The sequence below is a fragment of the Aplidium turbinatum genome, chromosome 1 (assembly GCF_918807975.1).
Source record: "Aplidium turbinatum chromosome 1, kaAplTurb1.1, whole genome shotgun sequence".
Classification (NCBI taxonomy): Eukaryota; Metazoa; Chordata; class Ascidiacea; order Aplousobranchia; family Polyclinidae; genus Aplidium; species Aplidium turbinatum.
The window spans coordinates 30,544,162-30,560,728 of NC_137472.1; the positions used below are offsets into that span (position 1 = coordinate 30,544,162).

At 38.2% G+C, this 16,567-nt stretch overlaps 1 protein-coding gene across 1 annotated transcript; it reads left to right on the forward strand.

The window, feature by feature from the left end:
- Window positions 1-525: 525 nt before the first annotated feature.
- On the forward strand, window positions 526-15,887 carry LOC145764664 (uncharacterized). The gene is made up of 6 exons (XM_082576315.1): window positions 526-617; window positions 10,030-10,600; window positions 12,014-12,193; window positions 14,338-14,460; window positions 14,893-15,024; window positions 15,505-15,887. The coding sequence occupies exons 1-6, from the start codon at window positions 590-592 to the stop codon at window positions 15,728-15,730; spliced, it is 1,260 nt and encodes a 419-aa protein (XP_082432441.1). The 5' UTR covers window positions 526-589; the 3' UTR covers window positions 15,731-15,887.
- The last annotated feature ends 680 nt before the right edge of the window (window positions 15,888-16,567 follow it).

Here is a 16,567-nt window from a genome sequence, read left to right on the forward strand (position 1 = left end):
TCTTTTGTTCTCAAACACATAGCAAACACATATAAGCTACTGATACGCAAGCTATTCATTAGCTGTGCGAGACAGCCCAAAACCAGCCTATCAAGTATAAAAGTAGAACAGCAATTCTTTTAACTACAAAAAATTGTAGACCGATAGTAAGCATATCCATATTATTTTGTACTTGTAAGCTGTTTGGAGGTGAGACAAGGTAAATTTCAACAACTGGAGAAGAACTTAGCAAGATACTAAGTGACTATCGTATTTAAATCTGGGCAAGGAAATGTATCTCCTTTTTTTAGCACAAATGTGATTGATAACAACACCCGATCAGTAACACTCCTGTATTACAAACTAGAATGAAGTGTAAATCACCACAAGTTGATAGCCATATCTTAATGAAAGTATCTCATAGTTTTATATTTTTTTGCAATATTATTAAGTGCAGAAATAATATATTTCTCTTTTATGATGCAGATTATCTACCTCAGGACCCATTTATTATGCAATGTACAGCTTTCCACTGCTTTGGCGAAAGATAATCTCAACAAATTGTTTGGGGTCTATCCTGATTTGCTTGCTTGTAGCAAACGGAATTCTAATGACTCTTTACTATTATCATTCTGAAGGTGAGACAAATAAAATACATCACAGCAAAAAAATTCAATCATAAAATTTAAATTTCTATTTTTCAACTGTGTTTTTGATGTCACGTTTAGTAGGCTACAAACACTTTTCAAATTACTTTAGGTTGTCGTGACTTCAATTTACAAAATAAGACTGCTTGGTATTGGTAAGCAGTAGAAATGGGTAAAAGTACAAGCAAACAAAAATATATGGTTACTAGGCCTACTAATAGCGTCTAAGGACCACGGCCCATTGGGTGGGGGAGGGGCAAAAAGTGATGCCAATCAGTTTGAAGTTGCAGAATTTTGTTGTTGTTGATATTAAACAAATGATAGAGTTTGCTTGAAAATATTTTTGGTTAACATGAAGGCATGAAATATCAGAAATGAAAGGGTAAGGTATCACAGGACTCTTAAATTGAGCAATTCATACATTTGGAACGTTCCTGTTTTCAAAACTCGAATGCAAACTAAAAAAAAAAAACGAAAACAAAAAGATCAGCTACCTCTCAAACACATGTAGCTCCATACACAATGAAAATGACGTGACTTGACAACTCTTTTTTTGTGATTTGAAAGAAAATGCCGAAAGGTAACAATAGACAAGTTTTATCAAAATGCATTCATTCATTAATAAAATAAACATTCCAAGTTTAAACATCTTGTCTCATCATTGCCGTCACATGTTTACACTACCACTATGTCGTGGAATTTAGAACAAGATTATCTGATTGGCCAGCGAAGACAGACTGAGTGTTTCATCACACAACATGTTGGTACCACTCCGTGCTGCCTTGCCAAAACTTCTCAAATTCCGAACATACAATAACAAACAACCTGCATTTAACGACGTAGGTCTACATAATCTGGAACGTAATTAGCCTAATCACTTAATGTTTTTCACACAATCATGTTTTTTTTATTGGTAGTCTATTAAGTGGCCTTTTACCAGTAGGCTACGGCCTACGGCAACGGCACCACACACATGACAAGCACTTATCTAAAGAGTGAAAGTTTCTATCACTTTGATGCCTATTGAGACCTCGTGACTGTGTCTCATAGTCCGGCAGCCCGTGACGTTTTTGTAACATCATAAGGTACAAAAGGTTTGAGTGTTTTATCAACCTTGCCCCACTGTGGGATGTTCAGAAACCCACATCCGAGGTTTCACTGCTGGGGCGTTTGGGGGCTACGGCCCGGTGAAAAACCCATTTTGGGGGTCAAAAAAACATCATAAGGTACAAGAACAAAACCTACGCCAGAGTTTATGCCTTCACTTGTAGACTTTGGAACAAGTCGATCTGGGTGCCCCAGGTGGGGCATTCCCGAATAAGGGGCCCTCAAAGTTGGGGCAAAATACGTAAAAATAACATCATAAGGTACAAAGATGGAACTTCTTTCATCAGTTGGGGCATGTTCCACTGAGTACGAAACAACTTTTCTTATGGCCCCAAGGTGGGGCTTAACCTTATTTTAGGGGTATAACCCCTAAAATTCACAAAATTAACATCATAAGATACATGGATGAAACCAAGTGTAGGTGATAGTACCTCACTTACGGATTTCAGAACATTCAAATTTGGTCGCCCCAGGTGGGGCATTCCCCAATAAGGAGTTCCTCAAAGTTGGATCAAAATACGTAGCCTACCGGTAAAAATAACATGATAAGGTGCAAAGATGGAACTTCTTTCATCAGTTGGGGCATGTTCCACTGAGTTTGAAACAACTTTTCTTATGACTCCAAGGTGGGGCTTAACCTCATTTTGGGGTATAACCCCTAAAATTCACAAAATTGACATCATAAGGCATAAAACCAAGTGTCTCTCGTGTATATTTCAAAACGTCTGCAAATATTTTGGAAAATCAACGAAGCATGTAAGATATAATATCTACACAGCATAACATTTGCTTATTAGGCTAAAATTTATCACTATGAAAATACATATTGTACGCAGGGGTGGATTGGCGGCTAATCATTAGCCTACTGGGAATTCGAGAACGTTCGCGGTTGGCCGGTCAGAGGGTCACTGTTCTGTTTTATGTACAAAAATTTTTTTTATTTGAAATATAATAGTCGTAGCGCTATATCCTTATTCTTTGTTTGAATAACACTGACAATGATTGAAGTTACAAATCGAAGCTTGCTATACAAATACGTACAATGTCTAACTTTATAGCCTACGTCATATTACCGGTGAAAGACTTTATCTAAAATGAAATAAATTGTTTGTGAAACGAGCATTTTTATGCTAAATCTATTTTGATAGAAGTGGACCGTTATTATTTTTAAATTCCCGGGCTAATTCAATTTGCTAATCCGCCCCTGATTGTACGTAGGCCTACCTACATTTAAGTTTCTCTCAGACTAAACACTGAACAGAAACAAATCACACTATGTGGTCTCACTTAAACAACTGAGAGGACTTCTCGAATAACATGTGACTTGTGCTGAAAGAAAATGGAAAAATTGCTCGCTACAAAATAACGAAACCTGGAACGGCGTGCGAAATAAACGTTACATATTTATACACTAGTAGAACGAAAAGATGCACATTAAACTATTTAAAAACGTATGCCCTGTTCATCAAATCAAAGGGCTTCTTGAAAAAGCATGCCTCCTGCATAATCTCTCTCGGGTAGGCTATGCACCATTGGCCCCGGTTTGCAGCCATGTGAAAAGATCAATTTTAACACTTTTTTCTATGTGGTTTCGTGAGTTCTGGTGGAAACCGTAAAATTAATACAAGTTCAAATCATACTCTATCCCCATGTTTACAAGAATAAAGGTAAAAAGTTGCTTATGTAGGCTATAGCCTACAGTTTATTTATGCTTGAGGTGGAGAAAGGCAAAACATCTATTCATTAAGGGTCTGCAGGTTCGTCGTCAGAAAAGTCGCATTCATCCGTTTCTGTTGTTTCATCATCTGATTCTGTTCCGTCTTGATCCAAACCCTTCTCACTTTGCAGAACGTTGTCCAGCGTGGACGGAACTGGACCTCTATGAAACCAAACCAGTGAATTCGCCATCTTCCAAACGCCAGCCGCTTTCAACTGGTTTCTGGAAAAAGCTTCCTTTTTCAGCAGCATGATTCCAAATGCCACAAATGTAATTCGCTCTGAGTATTTTCTGATAGAGCACAGTTTTGCACGGGGGAAAGTTGCTTCCATCTGAACCTTTCAGTCGTCGCAATGGATTGGAACCTTTCGATTTGTATGTCTCAATGAATTTTTTAAATCGTAATTCATTAACGCAATGATCACTTTTACATCCATACATCTGGCACACAAATTTTTCAATGCCTTTTTCAATGTTTTCATCAAGATTTTTCGAATAGGCTATCCCAAAGCAGCAAAGGTATGTTGAGCATGCACATTTTTCTCCAATATATTAAGGGGTCGAGCCTTCCCTTTACCCGAAAAAGCAGCTGTTTGATCACAGCCTGTAAAGCAATGAAAACCGGGAAGCGACCGAAGCATGTCTGGAGATAAAGTACTGCCAAGCTTTGATACATCAATATATCTCAGAGTGTTGTTTGCCTTTACACCAACTTCCATCCATATGTTACGTCTTTTTGTACAAACGACAAATTTCCCAACAATATAATCAGAACATTCGTGTCATTAGAGCGGACTACCACATTTTTCACATCGTGGCATGCGGTGACGATGTGGCACATTAGGCGCGTATCTGCTTCTTCGTGGTAGCATAACAAGGACTCCTCTTCACCACACAACATTTTTTCGCCATCTTTTCGATAAACATAACATTTTTCATCAAGTGTTACATAAAAGAACCTTAAGTCGAGGAAGCTGGAATACTCATTTGATTTTCAAGAATTAACAAGAAAATGCACCAATGCTTGCTTGAAGTTGTCATTCCTCATTGCGGCTGCAAAATTAACAGGTCGTTTTATGGCCTCTCCTTCGATGACGTAGGCTATTGCTGATCGCCGAAGCCATGAATTGCTCGGCGATCTCGCTTGGCATCTTTCATGGACGGCGATACAGTTCTATCGAAAACAACGTGTATTGTTTTCCCACTGTGTCTGCACAATTTCTTCAAAGTCGTCTTTGCAACACCTCCGAACGTCATTGGCAAATCTCCAAGAGTGTGAAGAAGAAACATACCATCGATTTCGAGAGCCTTCAAAAGCATTGAATTTTGGCTTGATTTCATCGTTGCATCCATATGGCACAAAGACAGTGGTACTGGTGTGAGGGGGTAAGACAGCATCAATTCCACGTCTACCTTGTGATCTACTGCTAAACATAGAAGCCTTCCCATCAAATTGCGTTCCATTCTCAACTGATAAAATTTGCCTTCGCGGGTTATGCTTTTCACAACGGCAGCTTCAGAAGCAAAGTTGCAGATTTTGTTTCTACGTGTTGGCTTGTTGAAGGTGCTAGCGTCCTAGTGGCATTGATTTGTAAATTTCTTTCTATCCTCAGTTCCTTTTTGAAAAACATTCAAAAGAAAATTTGAAGTGACAGAAGCGACTGCTTTTCCTGTGCTAATATTGAATAGAAAGGATACATCGAAGCTTGCACTAAATGGATTAACTGTACTGCTTATTTTTTCGCATTAGTTTATCCAAATGTCTGCGGTCTCTATCGATGCTTGAAGGACGAAGGTCAAATGATGCTTTCTCTGCTGATGTCATCCCCAGATCTTCATAGAAGTTGTGAAGGATCGATCGGCGCATAAAGTGGGTAAGTGCCCATCTCCGTCTGGCACCAATTGAATTAGTGAAAAACGAAATCCCAGTGAGTCGATTGGCGGATTCTGCATTGATTGTTTGCTCCAAAGTTTGATCAACAGCACATCCGCAGAAGTTTATTTGAGTTCTTTTTACGGACAAGATGCCTTGTTCAAACAGATCACTTATTCCAGGGCGAATTGCTTCCATTTTTAGCATGTTATCCTGCAGTCGCAAAATCCATCTTGCATAATTTGGTTGGTTGAAAATGAAGAACACGCTTGACATCTCTCCTATGCAGTGCACAAACAACTGATGATTTGCAGAATGAACACTCCGAGCAAAGAAGAGGTACGTCTTGACAAGTTTTAAGTATCCATACCAGCAGGCCTACTGGGCAGTCTTGCCATTTTCTTCTGTTTCGGTTTTTCTTGAAAATTCTTGGTAGGAACTCAAAAAGTCTTTAACATCGTCATCCATAAAGCCAATCGTTGACTGGGATGGACGAATACATAAACGACGCAGTTCTTCGTCTAGATTTTCAGGAGCAGGGCATTGTAACAAGAATTGATTAAAATGCAAGATTTCTAATGCTGTTCTATTCGTTTGCACCTATTGTAATGAGTACCACGCAGAAATTCGTTAAGGGATCCTTCGGCAAGAATACCAGCTTCTGTTAGGATGTATGGACCACCTGAACCATCCAAGTACTTACCCATAGCTTTAAAGAACGCCATGCAAATGTGGAAACCACCCAGTAATATGAACAAGCGGTCACATTTTGGACTTTCTTGCTCTTGAATGGTGACGGCATGTTTTGCAATGGCCAGCTCGTATGTAACACACAGGTACTCTTGCTACCATATGTACGTATGCTACTGTACACTACAGTCTTCAATCGGTGAAATATTAAATTATAGTTGCTTATTAGGGAATTATGACTTTCGCACCCGGTATCAGTCTTTGTGCTAGGAAAAATCCTCAGGTGAAGCAAAAAAATGTTGACGTTTTGCAAACACTTGTTTCCATCTAAATAGGATACAACCTTGAATTTGGGGTTGTATATCCTAAAATGAGGTTAAGCCCCACCTTGGAGCCACAAGAAAAGTTGTTTCAAACTCGATGGAACGCGTCCCAACTGATGATAAAAGTTCCATCTTTGTAGCCTACCTTGATGTTATTTTTACGTATTTTGTTCCAGCTTTGGGGCTCTTTATTCGGGAATGCCCCACCTGGGGCGACCAAATTTGAATGTTCTGAAATCCGTAAGTGAGGTACTATCACCTACACTTGGTTTCATCGATGTACCTTATGATGTTAATTTTGTGAATTTTAGGGGTTTTACCTCCAAAATAGGGTTGAGCCCCACCTTGGGGCCATAGGAAAACTTGTTTCGGACTCAGTGGAACATGCCCTAACTGATGATACAAGTTCCATCTTTGTACCTTATGATGTTATTTTTACGTATTTTGCCCCAACTTTGAGGCCCCCTTATTCGGGAATGCCCCACCTGGGGCGACCAAATTTGAATGTTCTGAAATCCGTAAGTGAGGTACTATCACCTACACTTGGTTTCATCCATGTATCTTATGATGTTAATTTTGTGAAATTTAGGGGTAATACCCCTAAAATGAGGTTAAGCCCCACCTTGGGGCCATAAGAAAAGTTGTTTCGTACTCAGTGGAACATGCCCCAACTGATGAAAGAAGTTCCATCTTTGTACCTTATGATGTTATTTTTACGTATTTTGCCCCAACTTTGGGGGCCCCTTATTGGGGAATGCCCCACCTGGGGCACCCAGATCGACTTGTTCCAAAGTCTACAAGTGAAGGCATAAACTCTGGCGTAGGTTTTGTTCTTGTACCTTATGATGTTTTTTTGACCCCCAAAATGGGTTTTTCACCGGGCCGTAGCCCCCAAACGCCCCAGCAGTGAAACCTCGGATGTGGGTTTCTGAACATCCCACAGTGGGGCAAGGTTGATAAAACACTCAAACCTTTTGTACCTTATGATGTTACAAAAACGTCACGGGCTGCCGGACTATCAGATTATGCTTGATGACATGAGTTGCAGATAGACTTCAGTGCATTAAACAACATGTTTGTGGACACCGATATTGGATTTCTTTGTCTCTCTGTCCATGTGACTTACATAAATCCTCAACCAAGCAAGTATCTATTCTAGACAGAACAAAATCTACAACTTAAAATATAGGAATGGTCTTAGCAATTGTTAAGAGTTGTTTAGTAGGCTAGGCTACTTGATGAATTTAAACCAGGAACCATAATCTTAGACTAATTCCTCTGATATCATATTTCAGAAATTTGCTAAATAGTGAAAGACAAGTTGTTTACAAAATTTTGTTGTCAAAGCATTGTTTAGTGGGCTCAGACTTCGATTTGACTCTACAAGAGCATTAACTTTTTTTCCAGACAAATGCAATGGGATTAAAGAAAAATTAAAACCGAGATCTGTGCCTTCAAGTGGATTTCGGGAAATTCTTAATGTTGACGAGAGAAAAGGTCAGCATAAAAACTCCAAGAATTGCGTATATGGCAACTAAATCTGTGTAGCCTGAGTAGTTTTGCCCTATGTGATGCCACCAGGCACCAACCACCCAGGCTTGTATGAGCATTGTGCACTGTGCAGCCTGATGCATCAACCTGCGCTTGTTCAAAAATGTTTTTTACCATCATAGTCTAACATGTCTAGGCAAAACGCAATTATCGCATTCCATTTTTTTAACCGTGTGTGTGAATTTTATTTAGGAAAGAATATTAAGTATAAAAACTTGAGAACGTTTCAAATTAAACATCGCGTAGACCGAAATTAAGTTTCAAAGTATATGGTAATTGCTCTCACTGGTCACACAAAGTCAAAACTGAATGCTTTTCAGCATTTTATATTTTCACAAATGTTCAGTAACTTAGGCTACTGGCAGGGGCGCCGGAACGATTTTTGACTGGGGGGGGGCAAGATTACGAAAAAAGGGCACTTTTGGTTACTAAAATGGCAATTTGTTTTCAAGTTTTGAGATAAGACATATCGATAATGCTAATCTATCAGCTCACTATGTATTGAGTAATGATAGCCTACAAGTGTCCGGTATACAAAGAAAGGCATCATGCTATTTTATAATGATGTAACCTACTGTCAAGCCTTAAAGCAGCCTGCGGCCATGGCCGCTAAGTAGTGCTTGAATGAACCGCCGGTGCTACCTCCTCAATCGGCCAAGTTTGGCCGCCGGTCTCTCCTAGCCAATTGTTTAATTTCGCAATACAATGATCGTGGATTAACTGTCGAAAACATGCAGTATCAAAGAGTGACGCAAAGTTAGGTCAGCGCGTCATAATCGCCACTGTTGCATTGTGTGGGGAATATTTGTTATTGATGGAATATCCATCTGCGATCGCCAGCGCTGTAAGTCTTGTTTGTAATTCCCGACGTTTATTTTAACAAAGTCTTAATCCGAATTGCTAATTTACATCGGCTGGCAATATTGTCGTTTTTATGTCGATTCGATGTTGTCGGACATTGAACCGTTGTTAAAAAGGAGAACAAAGTTAGTTGACATCAATGGGAAAAACATTTTTTGATCATATTTTGCAAAAATTATGCTTCTTTTAGTAATGTCTTTTAGTAATGTACATCATTGAAATAACTAAAACCTCAATTGCTAAGGCAACAGGATCAGATGTCAGTAGATGTAACAGAAAAAATATTTCGCACTTGCTAGTGCATCGTCAGTTCTGATAAAGGGCAGTTAAAGCCTACAAGTAATGTTTTAATCATTGAAATACTTATTTTATTACCTTGCCGTCATCGTCAACACATGTCGAACGTTGTTTTTCGTTGCTAAAAAGAATTCTAGGGGAGTAGCGAACTTTTATAAAATCAGCCACATTGGAGACACTCGTGCGAGTGTCGTTTGAATAGTACTGGATTACAATCCCGATAAAGCAGTTATTGCGTGGGGCAGCGATTCTATTGTAGGACGTCGCCCAGGCCCAGACTTCAACAACGCTAAGTGATCATTTTAGCATTGTTGCAAGTTTAATTCTATTTACTTGTGCTATCGTTATTTTTATTTTGTATTTTGGCCTGCAAGCACGCAGATTTGGCCGCCGAGAAGGAGCTCCCGGTAGGCCACGATGGCTGTCGAAAAGAAAAAACGAGTTTTAAGGCCTGTACTGTGTTGCAAAATTTTGTGCCGTAAATATTATTTTAAGGTAAAAATGAAAGATTATAATTAGGCTAACAGCGAATAGCAGAAATTGTTATATTGCAAAATGTGCAGTAGCTTACATGACTTTAAAAGGGCACCATTGCCCCCCCTGCCCCTCCATCTGCAGAAAATTTGAGGGCAGGGGGGGCATTCGCCCCCCCTGCCCCCCGCTTCCGGCGCCCCTGGCTACTGGTAAACACTTATTTATTGCCACATGTAGCCTACTACTGTAATGAATTGGTTGTGTTCTACTAAACGTAGCTGTCTAAAACTCGACTGTAGCACTTTGTTTGTGAATATGAAAAAAAATTAAGTCCATGAGCTATGTGGCAAAATTGGTTGAATCAAAGATTTGATTTACCTGAAGTTTTTCTGTTCAACTTTGCGTGTGACATTAAGCCCGGTCTTTGTGGCTTTGGTGTCATTTATTATAGTAAAGGTGACGTTTTTTACATACCGTTTGTTTGATGTTTATGCAGTTTTGTTTTCATAGAAATTTCTTTGGAAGATGAAGCTGAAGAGAAGGTGGAGCCAGTGCAGATTATCAAATTCAATTCTAGTTTGGTACTTTCAAACGAAGAAGACTTTGATAATTTTCAAACTGCCGGCATTCTGAAGCCATTTAAATATCTTAAGTTACCTCCTATCGATGAAAAGATTACTACTGTTTTATTTAACATGTACAGTAAGTCCCGAAAAGCAGTAAAACCTGACGACGTGGTTAATATTTATCGCAGTGGATTAATTTTCAACTGTGAAGATCTGGCCTTTTTAGAAAGACGATCAGTTTCTCCAATGTTAAAGCGCAATGCATCGAAAACAACACAACAAAAGGGGGAATTAATTTTTGGTCATGAAAAAACAATTGTTAGTGTGACCATTAAGCATTTCAAAAAGAATCAAGCTACCCAAGATTTTGATGAAGCGAAAGAGACACTTTACAAATTATTGACAATGCAAGGTTGGCCTGGCATTCCTAGAGTTTATGCGGTTTGTCTCTTGACGAAAAACAAAGTTGATGTCACAACTTTAAATGAGAAACAAGATCAAATTTATTCTTTCAGGTATTATTCAATAAATCAATATTTCATACATTGGTATGTTGTTGAAGAGTGAAATTAGTTTAAAATAAATTTGTCGTTTTATATTTACATTTACAGGAAGTCCATCAGGGAGATGTGAACGGTTTAGTTACCTAATGGTGTTTCAAACGATTGACGTTTTTTGCAGTGCACAGTATTGTATTTTATCTGCTACATTTTAGCACTTGAAAAGGTGCTTTTTATTTTTGCTGTTAACCCCTTTCATAGACTAAATTTTGGCGTGGTTTTGTTTTATTTAAACAAAGTCGGTTGTTAAAATTTTAGCTTTTATCTACTAAACGATAGCCTACTCAAAATAAAGCCATTTTATTTATTCCAACAACGAATCTTGGTCGTTCATTATAATGGAAGGCGATAGACCAATTATGATTAGCCTATTATTATTGACATCTGGTAATTGCTTGTCGCAGTTACTCTCATATGCGTTATTGGTGTGAAGAAGACCAAGAAACTAAGTCGTAAAACTTTGAAACGCAATTACATTTTCATTTCCTTTTTACTTTGTTTTACAATCTTTCACAAAAGGCACGTCCATGAACATAAACACATGTTGGTATAATAATAAAATCGATGATATTATATACCAAGTAGACCAGTTGAAAAGGCTTATAGGCTACATGGTTTGGTTGGTTTTGAATCTTTATCCTCGGACTGACAGTGCCTTGATAGCTTATTCTTGGTAGTTTCGCATACTTGAAGAGGCTTTTGCCGCAGGACCGGTTACCGAGATTGGCAAGTGAAGCTTCCAATTGTTCAAGTGTTGTTGCCGGGTAATTATTCCATCCATTAGGTGCCGCTGAATGGAGAGCAGTCCTTAAAATGCGTTGCTCAAGTCGAACCAGCACTGCTTGATCTTGAAGCTTCTTCGTTCACAAAGACACGCGCTAACCAACTGAGCTATCGGGGCGGACAAGTTAAGTCTCAGTGGTTTCCCCGTAAAGCTATAACTGTCATGAGGTTGACTGCATACAACTCTGGGTTGATTTTCTGGTACGATTATAATGACATTATAAAATATATTTTATTCTATTTTATTCCAAATCTAAGCTATAAGCTTACTTAGCCGCAATGATAAGCATTACTTGTTCTTCGTCCATCAAGATGGCCATATGGTGCATGGTCAAAAACGTTTGCAGCTTTTATTTTGAAGATAGACCTGATATAGTAAATGCCTTGCTATGCTTGGTTTCGTGTGGAAATGTGTTTGATGACATGAAATTTTATTGAAAGGGTTTACTTCAGCATGAACTCTTTCAAGCTTATTTCAACCTTCTATTCGGTTTGCTGTCGACATTTTAGACTATCGTAGCCTAAACAGCAGCTTTACTTCTGGCTAGTTCAAGTTGCAATAACCAAAGTTTCCTTGTTGTTTAGGTACATCCTTCACAGATATGTAGACGCTGTACCTATCTGCCAAGAAAAGTATGCAACTGAAAATTGTATGAAGCTAAACAACTTTACGAAATATATCAAATCTCTACGTCATCTCCCAATCTCTGCTCTGAAGATCATGTTGAGCATTGCAAAAGTTTTTAATAACTTCTTCGTAAATGGGTGAGTTGTTTATAGAAGCTCTTAGGCAATGCCGGATTAACCAAGTGCGGGGCCTGTAGCAGATTGATTTGATGTACAGATAATACCCGGAAAGTAGTTGAATATTTTATAGATTTGATCTACATTCCACAATAACAGAAATAACAAAAGTCTAATGTAAATTGTAATGTTTTATTGGCAAGGAGAAATATAAAGCTTCAACAATATCATTTAAAGGTCTTTTCGACGCATTTTGATCTCTGCAAATTTGGCAATTATTTCAGATGAGTTTAGTGACTTCAGAATGTCATTTTCAATCTTCAAAAGAGTTACATAGTGTAGCCGCTCTTGCCCATTGTGTTTTGAAGATAGTTTTTAACCAATTTTAAAAATGATCTCTCTCCAGTAGGCTACAATTAGTTACCATCATACATAGATAAATGCTCAACAATTTGTCAATGTTAGGAAACGTGGTGTCAATATTGTTTTCTTGAATCAAAGTGAAATAGTTGAGTTCTGGAGAGGAGCAATCAATAGCAATGTGCTTTACGAATTCTGAAAACTGAGGTAGTTCAGCTTTCAATTCGTCTTTCAAATCCTGGGAATATGCTTCTAAAAGTCTGTCAGCACTTTCTGGGATCTGCGCAGGTGTTAAGTCATGCAGATTTCGCAAAAAACGAAACCATGTGTTCAATTGGGTGTATGCCTTGCGACGTTGCTCTATCGCAGATTGTAGGCTGTCCAATACTGCAAGGAAAACTTTCACCCGGAATCTGTCTATAGGTGATTGATTAATTATCCATTGCATCTGGAACTGAACGGCCGCTGCCTATACATCCTCATCGCGCCTTCGCTTTCGGACAATTCTTCTTGTGCTTGTTAGTCGGTAATCCGGCATCAAATTCTTCCCTGTGACAACACAATACGCGAAGTTGCCATTCTCTCGAATGTTCCCTCAAACAACTATAGGACTAGCATCGTGGGCTAGTGGCATTCAAACAGGCAGTTGCCTCCAGCGGAAATTACTAGTTGTTTAAGTTTAGCATAATTAAGAAGGGACAAGACGTTGGGACTAGTAATTTTTTAGTGCAAAAAAAAAAGTTTTGCTCGCCAAGCGCGGGCCTTGTGAAGCGCGGGGCCCGTAGCAGCTGCTACATCTGCTACTATAGTTAATCCGGCGCTGCTCTTAGGCCTTTCAATGTTACAATCCAGGATTTTTCAGTTGGGGATCCAAGATCTATAAGGATTTACTGTGACCTATCGAGGGACCCATAAGATTTATCTGTTAGTAATACTATTGTTGCCGATTGGTGGATAAGCGATAAGCTTAATTATTTAAAGAAGCAATGTAAAGGCCTAAACCGGTAATTGACAATGCCTAATGGAATTACACAAAGCCACAATTGCTTTACTTTTTCTTATGTGATGTCATTAAGAATTAATCACTGCGGAGAGGTGAAAAGTCTAAGCCATGGAGATCGTCTTACAGCAGCAGAAAGCGATTTAGGCTGTGCCTCATGCAATACCATTCCTGACTTTGAAAAACTTATCAGCAATAAGCGCACTCAAAACTCTGAAAGTGAATGCGCAAAATATTAGCGTGGTAACAATACAGGATATAAGAGAAGTGTGAGAAATACCACCTCCGTGTTCCCAACTGTCAACATTGAATACTTTAAAATCTTGAAGTTTTGTCAGCCATGTCGCTACATCTCGTACCCCTGTTAAACCTGCGTGGAAATCAATTCAGACTAAATTTAGCATTCTACACAAAAAACAATTTTTGTAAAGAAATTTACATTTTTAAAGTAAGGGGTCTTCACCTTGCATGTCTTGTTAAATTTTCTAATTTTCTAGTTTTCACTCCACTGTACCCATCCACTAATCCTAAGTGGTGCACACTTCCCTGTCTGGTGGAGCTCTGCATTAAATGGTTTTGTTACTTTTGTGTGTTTAAAATTGGATTTGGCACCTGTGGGCACAAAAAATTTAAAACATTGGCCTGGGGGCCAACTGACTCAAATGAATTAAGCCACACTGTTGTAGCCTAGTCGATAATGAATTGTATAGTACTGTAATCTGACTCCACAATTTCCTGGAAATTTCAAAGTACTAAGGCTACCAAACCTAACGTTTGTAATGGAGTTATCTTCTCACAATTGCAGAGTGTTTCCTTACTGGCTCCATCTAAATGAGGTATTTATAACACACGACATAGAATTTGTGTTTACGAACGTAGAAGGATTAGTGTTTTTGGACAGTTCGAATACAGGAAGTTCTTACAACAGGTAGGCCCAATTGATTAGTTTAGATCCCACGGTTTCAATGCAAACTTTGTGGGTTGTTTTTTAGATCTGTATAGTTGAAACATGCGGAAATATTTTCTTTACAAAACAAGTTATTACTTTTTATTATTTTAAATATTTATTTAAAATTGTGCATTTTCATGGTAGCCAAAATTGTATTGGTTTATTTCTTTGCTCAGATTGTTAGTTATTTACGTCGCATTTCAACTACCCTACGTAAGTCACTGCAGCTTCAAACGTAATGCCATTAATGATGTTTTGAATTGTACCGGACAATGGGTATGATAGGCTGCAAAATACAGCGACAACTTTGAATTAAAATTATGCTTCAATCAAATTTTCTTCAAGATTTAACACTAATATTGAGGAAAATAAATCGATATTGATATGTTTTGTATTTCTGCGTATGCATAGGTTGCTTTCAGGCGTGATGTGTAGAATGAAAAAAGAATGTCCAACTCCTGACTGGGAATCTCATCATTTTCTATCGCGACTCGGGCAACATTGCAAGGAAATCGAAGGTCTTTGTTCAAAATCTATCACAAGGTTAGTATTTCTTAATCAATAAGTTTCCTATTTATTGGTGTTGAGTCATAGAGAAATACTATTGACTTTGGAATAATGAATAATATATGACGTAAGTAAAAGTTAAGTCAAGCGGCCTTCCCCTTCTTAATAGTCTGGTGGAAGAATAGACTGCACACCATGCCATCAACTATTACCAATTTTCAAACAAAAAATATTTGAGTTTATGTTTAAACGGAACATTCACAAGTTTCAGAAATATTGTAACTGTGATAATATGGAAACACAAAAAGAACCACTGATAAAATTATCAAACGTAGGCTACAGCATTTGATTGTTTCTTTATGGAAGTCGTTAGTGCTAGGTTTATAATTCATCACCATGAAAGTGTATATTTGGTGTTTTTACGTCTCACTTGCTTTAGTTCAAACAACATCATAAAATTGTTAAACTTTTGTAATTTTTTAGCCTAAGCTTTTTTTATTTGATAACTTTACGCAGATGCTGGGGTTTGGATGCAAATGTCTACTTATGCACGCTTTCAAAGTGGCTGTTCTCCCAACTTCAGCTTCTTATTCCTGAAGATTGGCGTCATTATCATCACCTCAGCCGAGTTTTCACTTGTTCTAGCAAGTCCTCTCCGTCTGTTCGATGTAATTGGACAGAATTTTTGAACGAAGCAGAAAATTTTGTGCAATTAGCCAAGAAAGATTTTGAAGAAACATGATCTGCGTGCAGTCCTTCTCAGCGGAATTGCAGTTCCTACATTTGTCGTCTCGTGAAGTAGAAATGAGTAGGTTATCAAAATTTAAAACCGCTCTCTCGTTAACATACCTAGTTATCGAATTTTTGCCTTCTCTTTAAACTACATTCCTCAGTTCAACGAAGCGATCACATTGAAGATTATTCATTCAAAAGTATATTAAGTTCATACAACTACTTTTGTTTAACAAAAACCACAACAATGTGTAAACATCATCTCAATCACAGTTCAGTAGAACAGTGCTAATAACAATTATTGACGATTTGTCACGAGCGAGCGTTGGGGTATAAGCATTGGCGATTTAGAAAGAAAAAGAGGAGAGCACCAGATATTTCAAGAAATCTAAATTCGCAAGGTGAAATAAACGGTATCCGACGTTTTTTTGTAAACAGTTGTTCATAAAACAATTGTTCGTAAACAATTGTTCGTAAAATCAATTTTTCGTAAACACAATTCTTCGTAAAGCAGTTCTTCGTGCATGCAATTGACCATAATACTAATTGTTCGTAAAACAGTTAGGCTACAGTTTTTTTTCAAACAGTTACAAGTGTGCTTGACGTGCTGTAGCGTGTAGACGAGCAGACAGGGTGTACTGTAGAGTCCCTGATTCTTAATGGCATTACAGTTTGTGCGCAGCTAAAAAGGAAAGCCAAAACTGTTGTATAGTGGCCAGCTTTATTACAAAGATTATAGTGCACTTAACGCACAAGGGCCAGAAACTACTTATTGGAAATGTGAGCATTTTCGAAAGAAATATCCTGCACGAGTTACAACTATTATGGCAGCCATTGTACAATCCAG

Bases quoted from the DNA above. Each gene is read 5' to 3' on its own strand.
- LOC145764664 (XM_082576315.1), top strand. From the start codon at position 590: ATGACTCTTTACTATTATCATTCTGAAG. The intron at 618-10,029 runs GTGAGACAAATA...TTGTTTTCATAG, and splicing joins TTACTATTATCATTCTGAAG to AAATTTCTTTGGAAGATGAA. The intron at 14,461-14,892 runs GTAGGCCCAATT...GCGTATGCATAG, and splicing joins ACAGGAAGTTCTTACAACAG to GTTGCTTTCAGGCGTGATGT.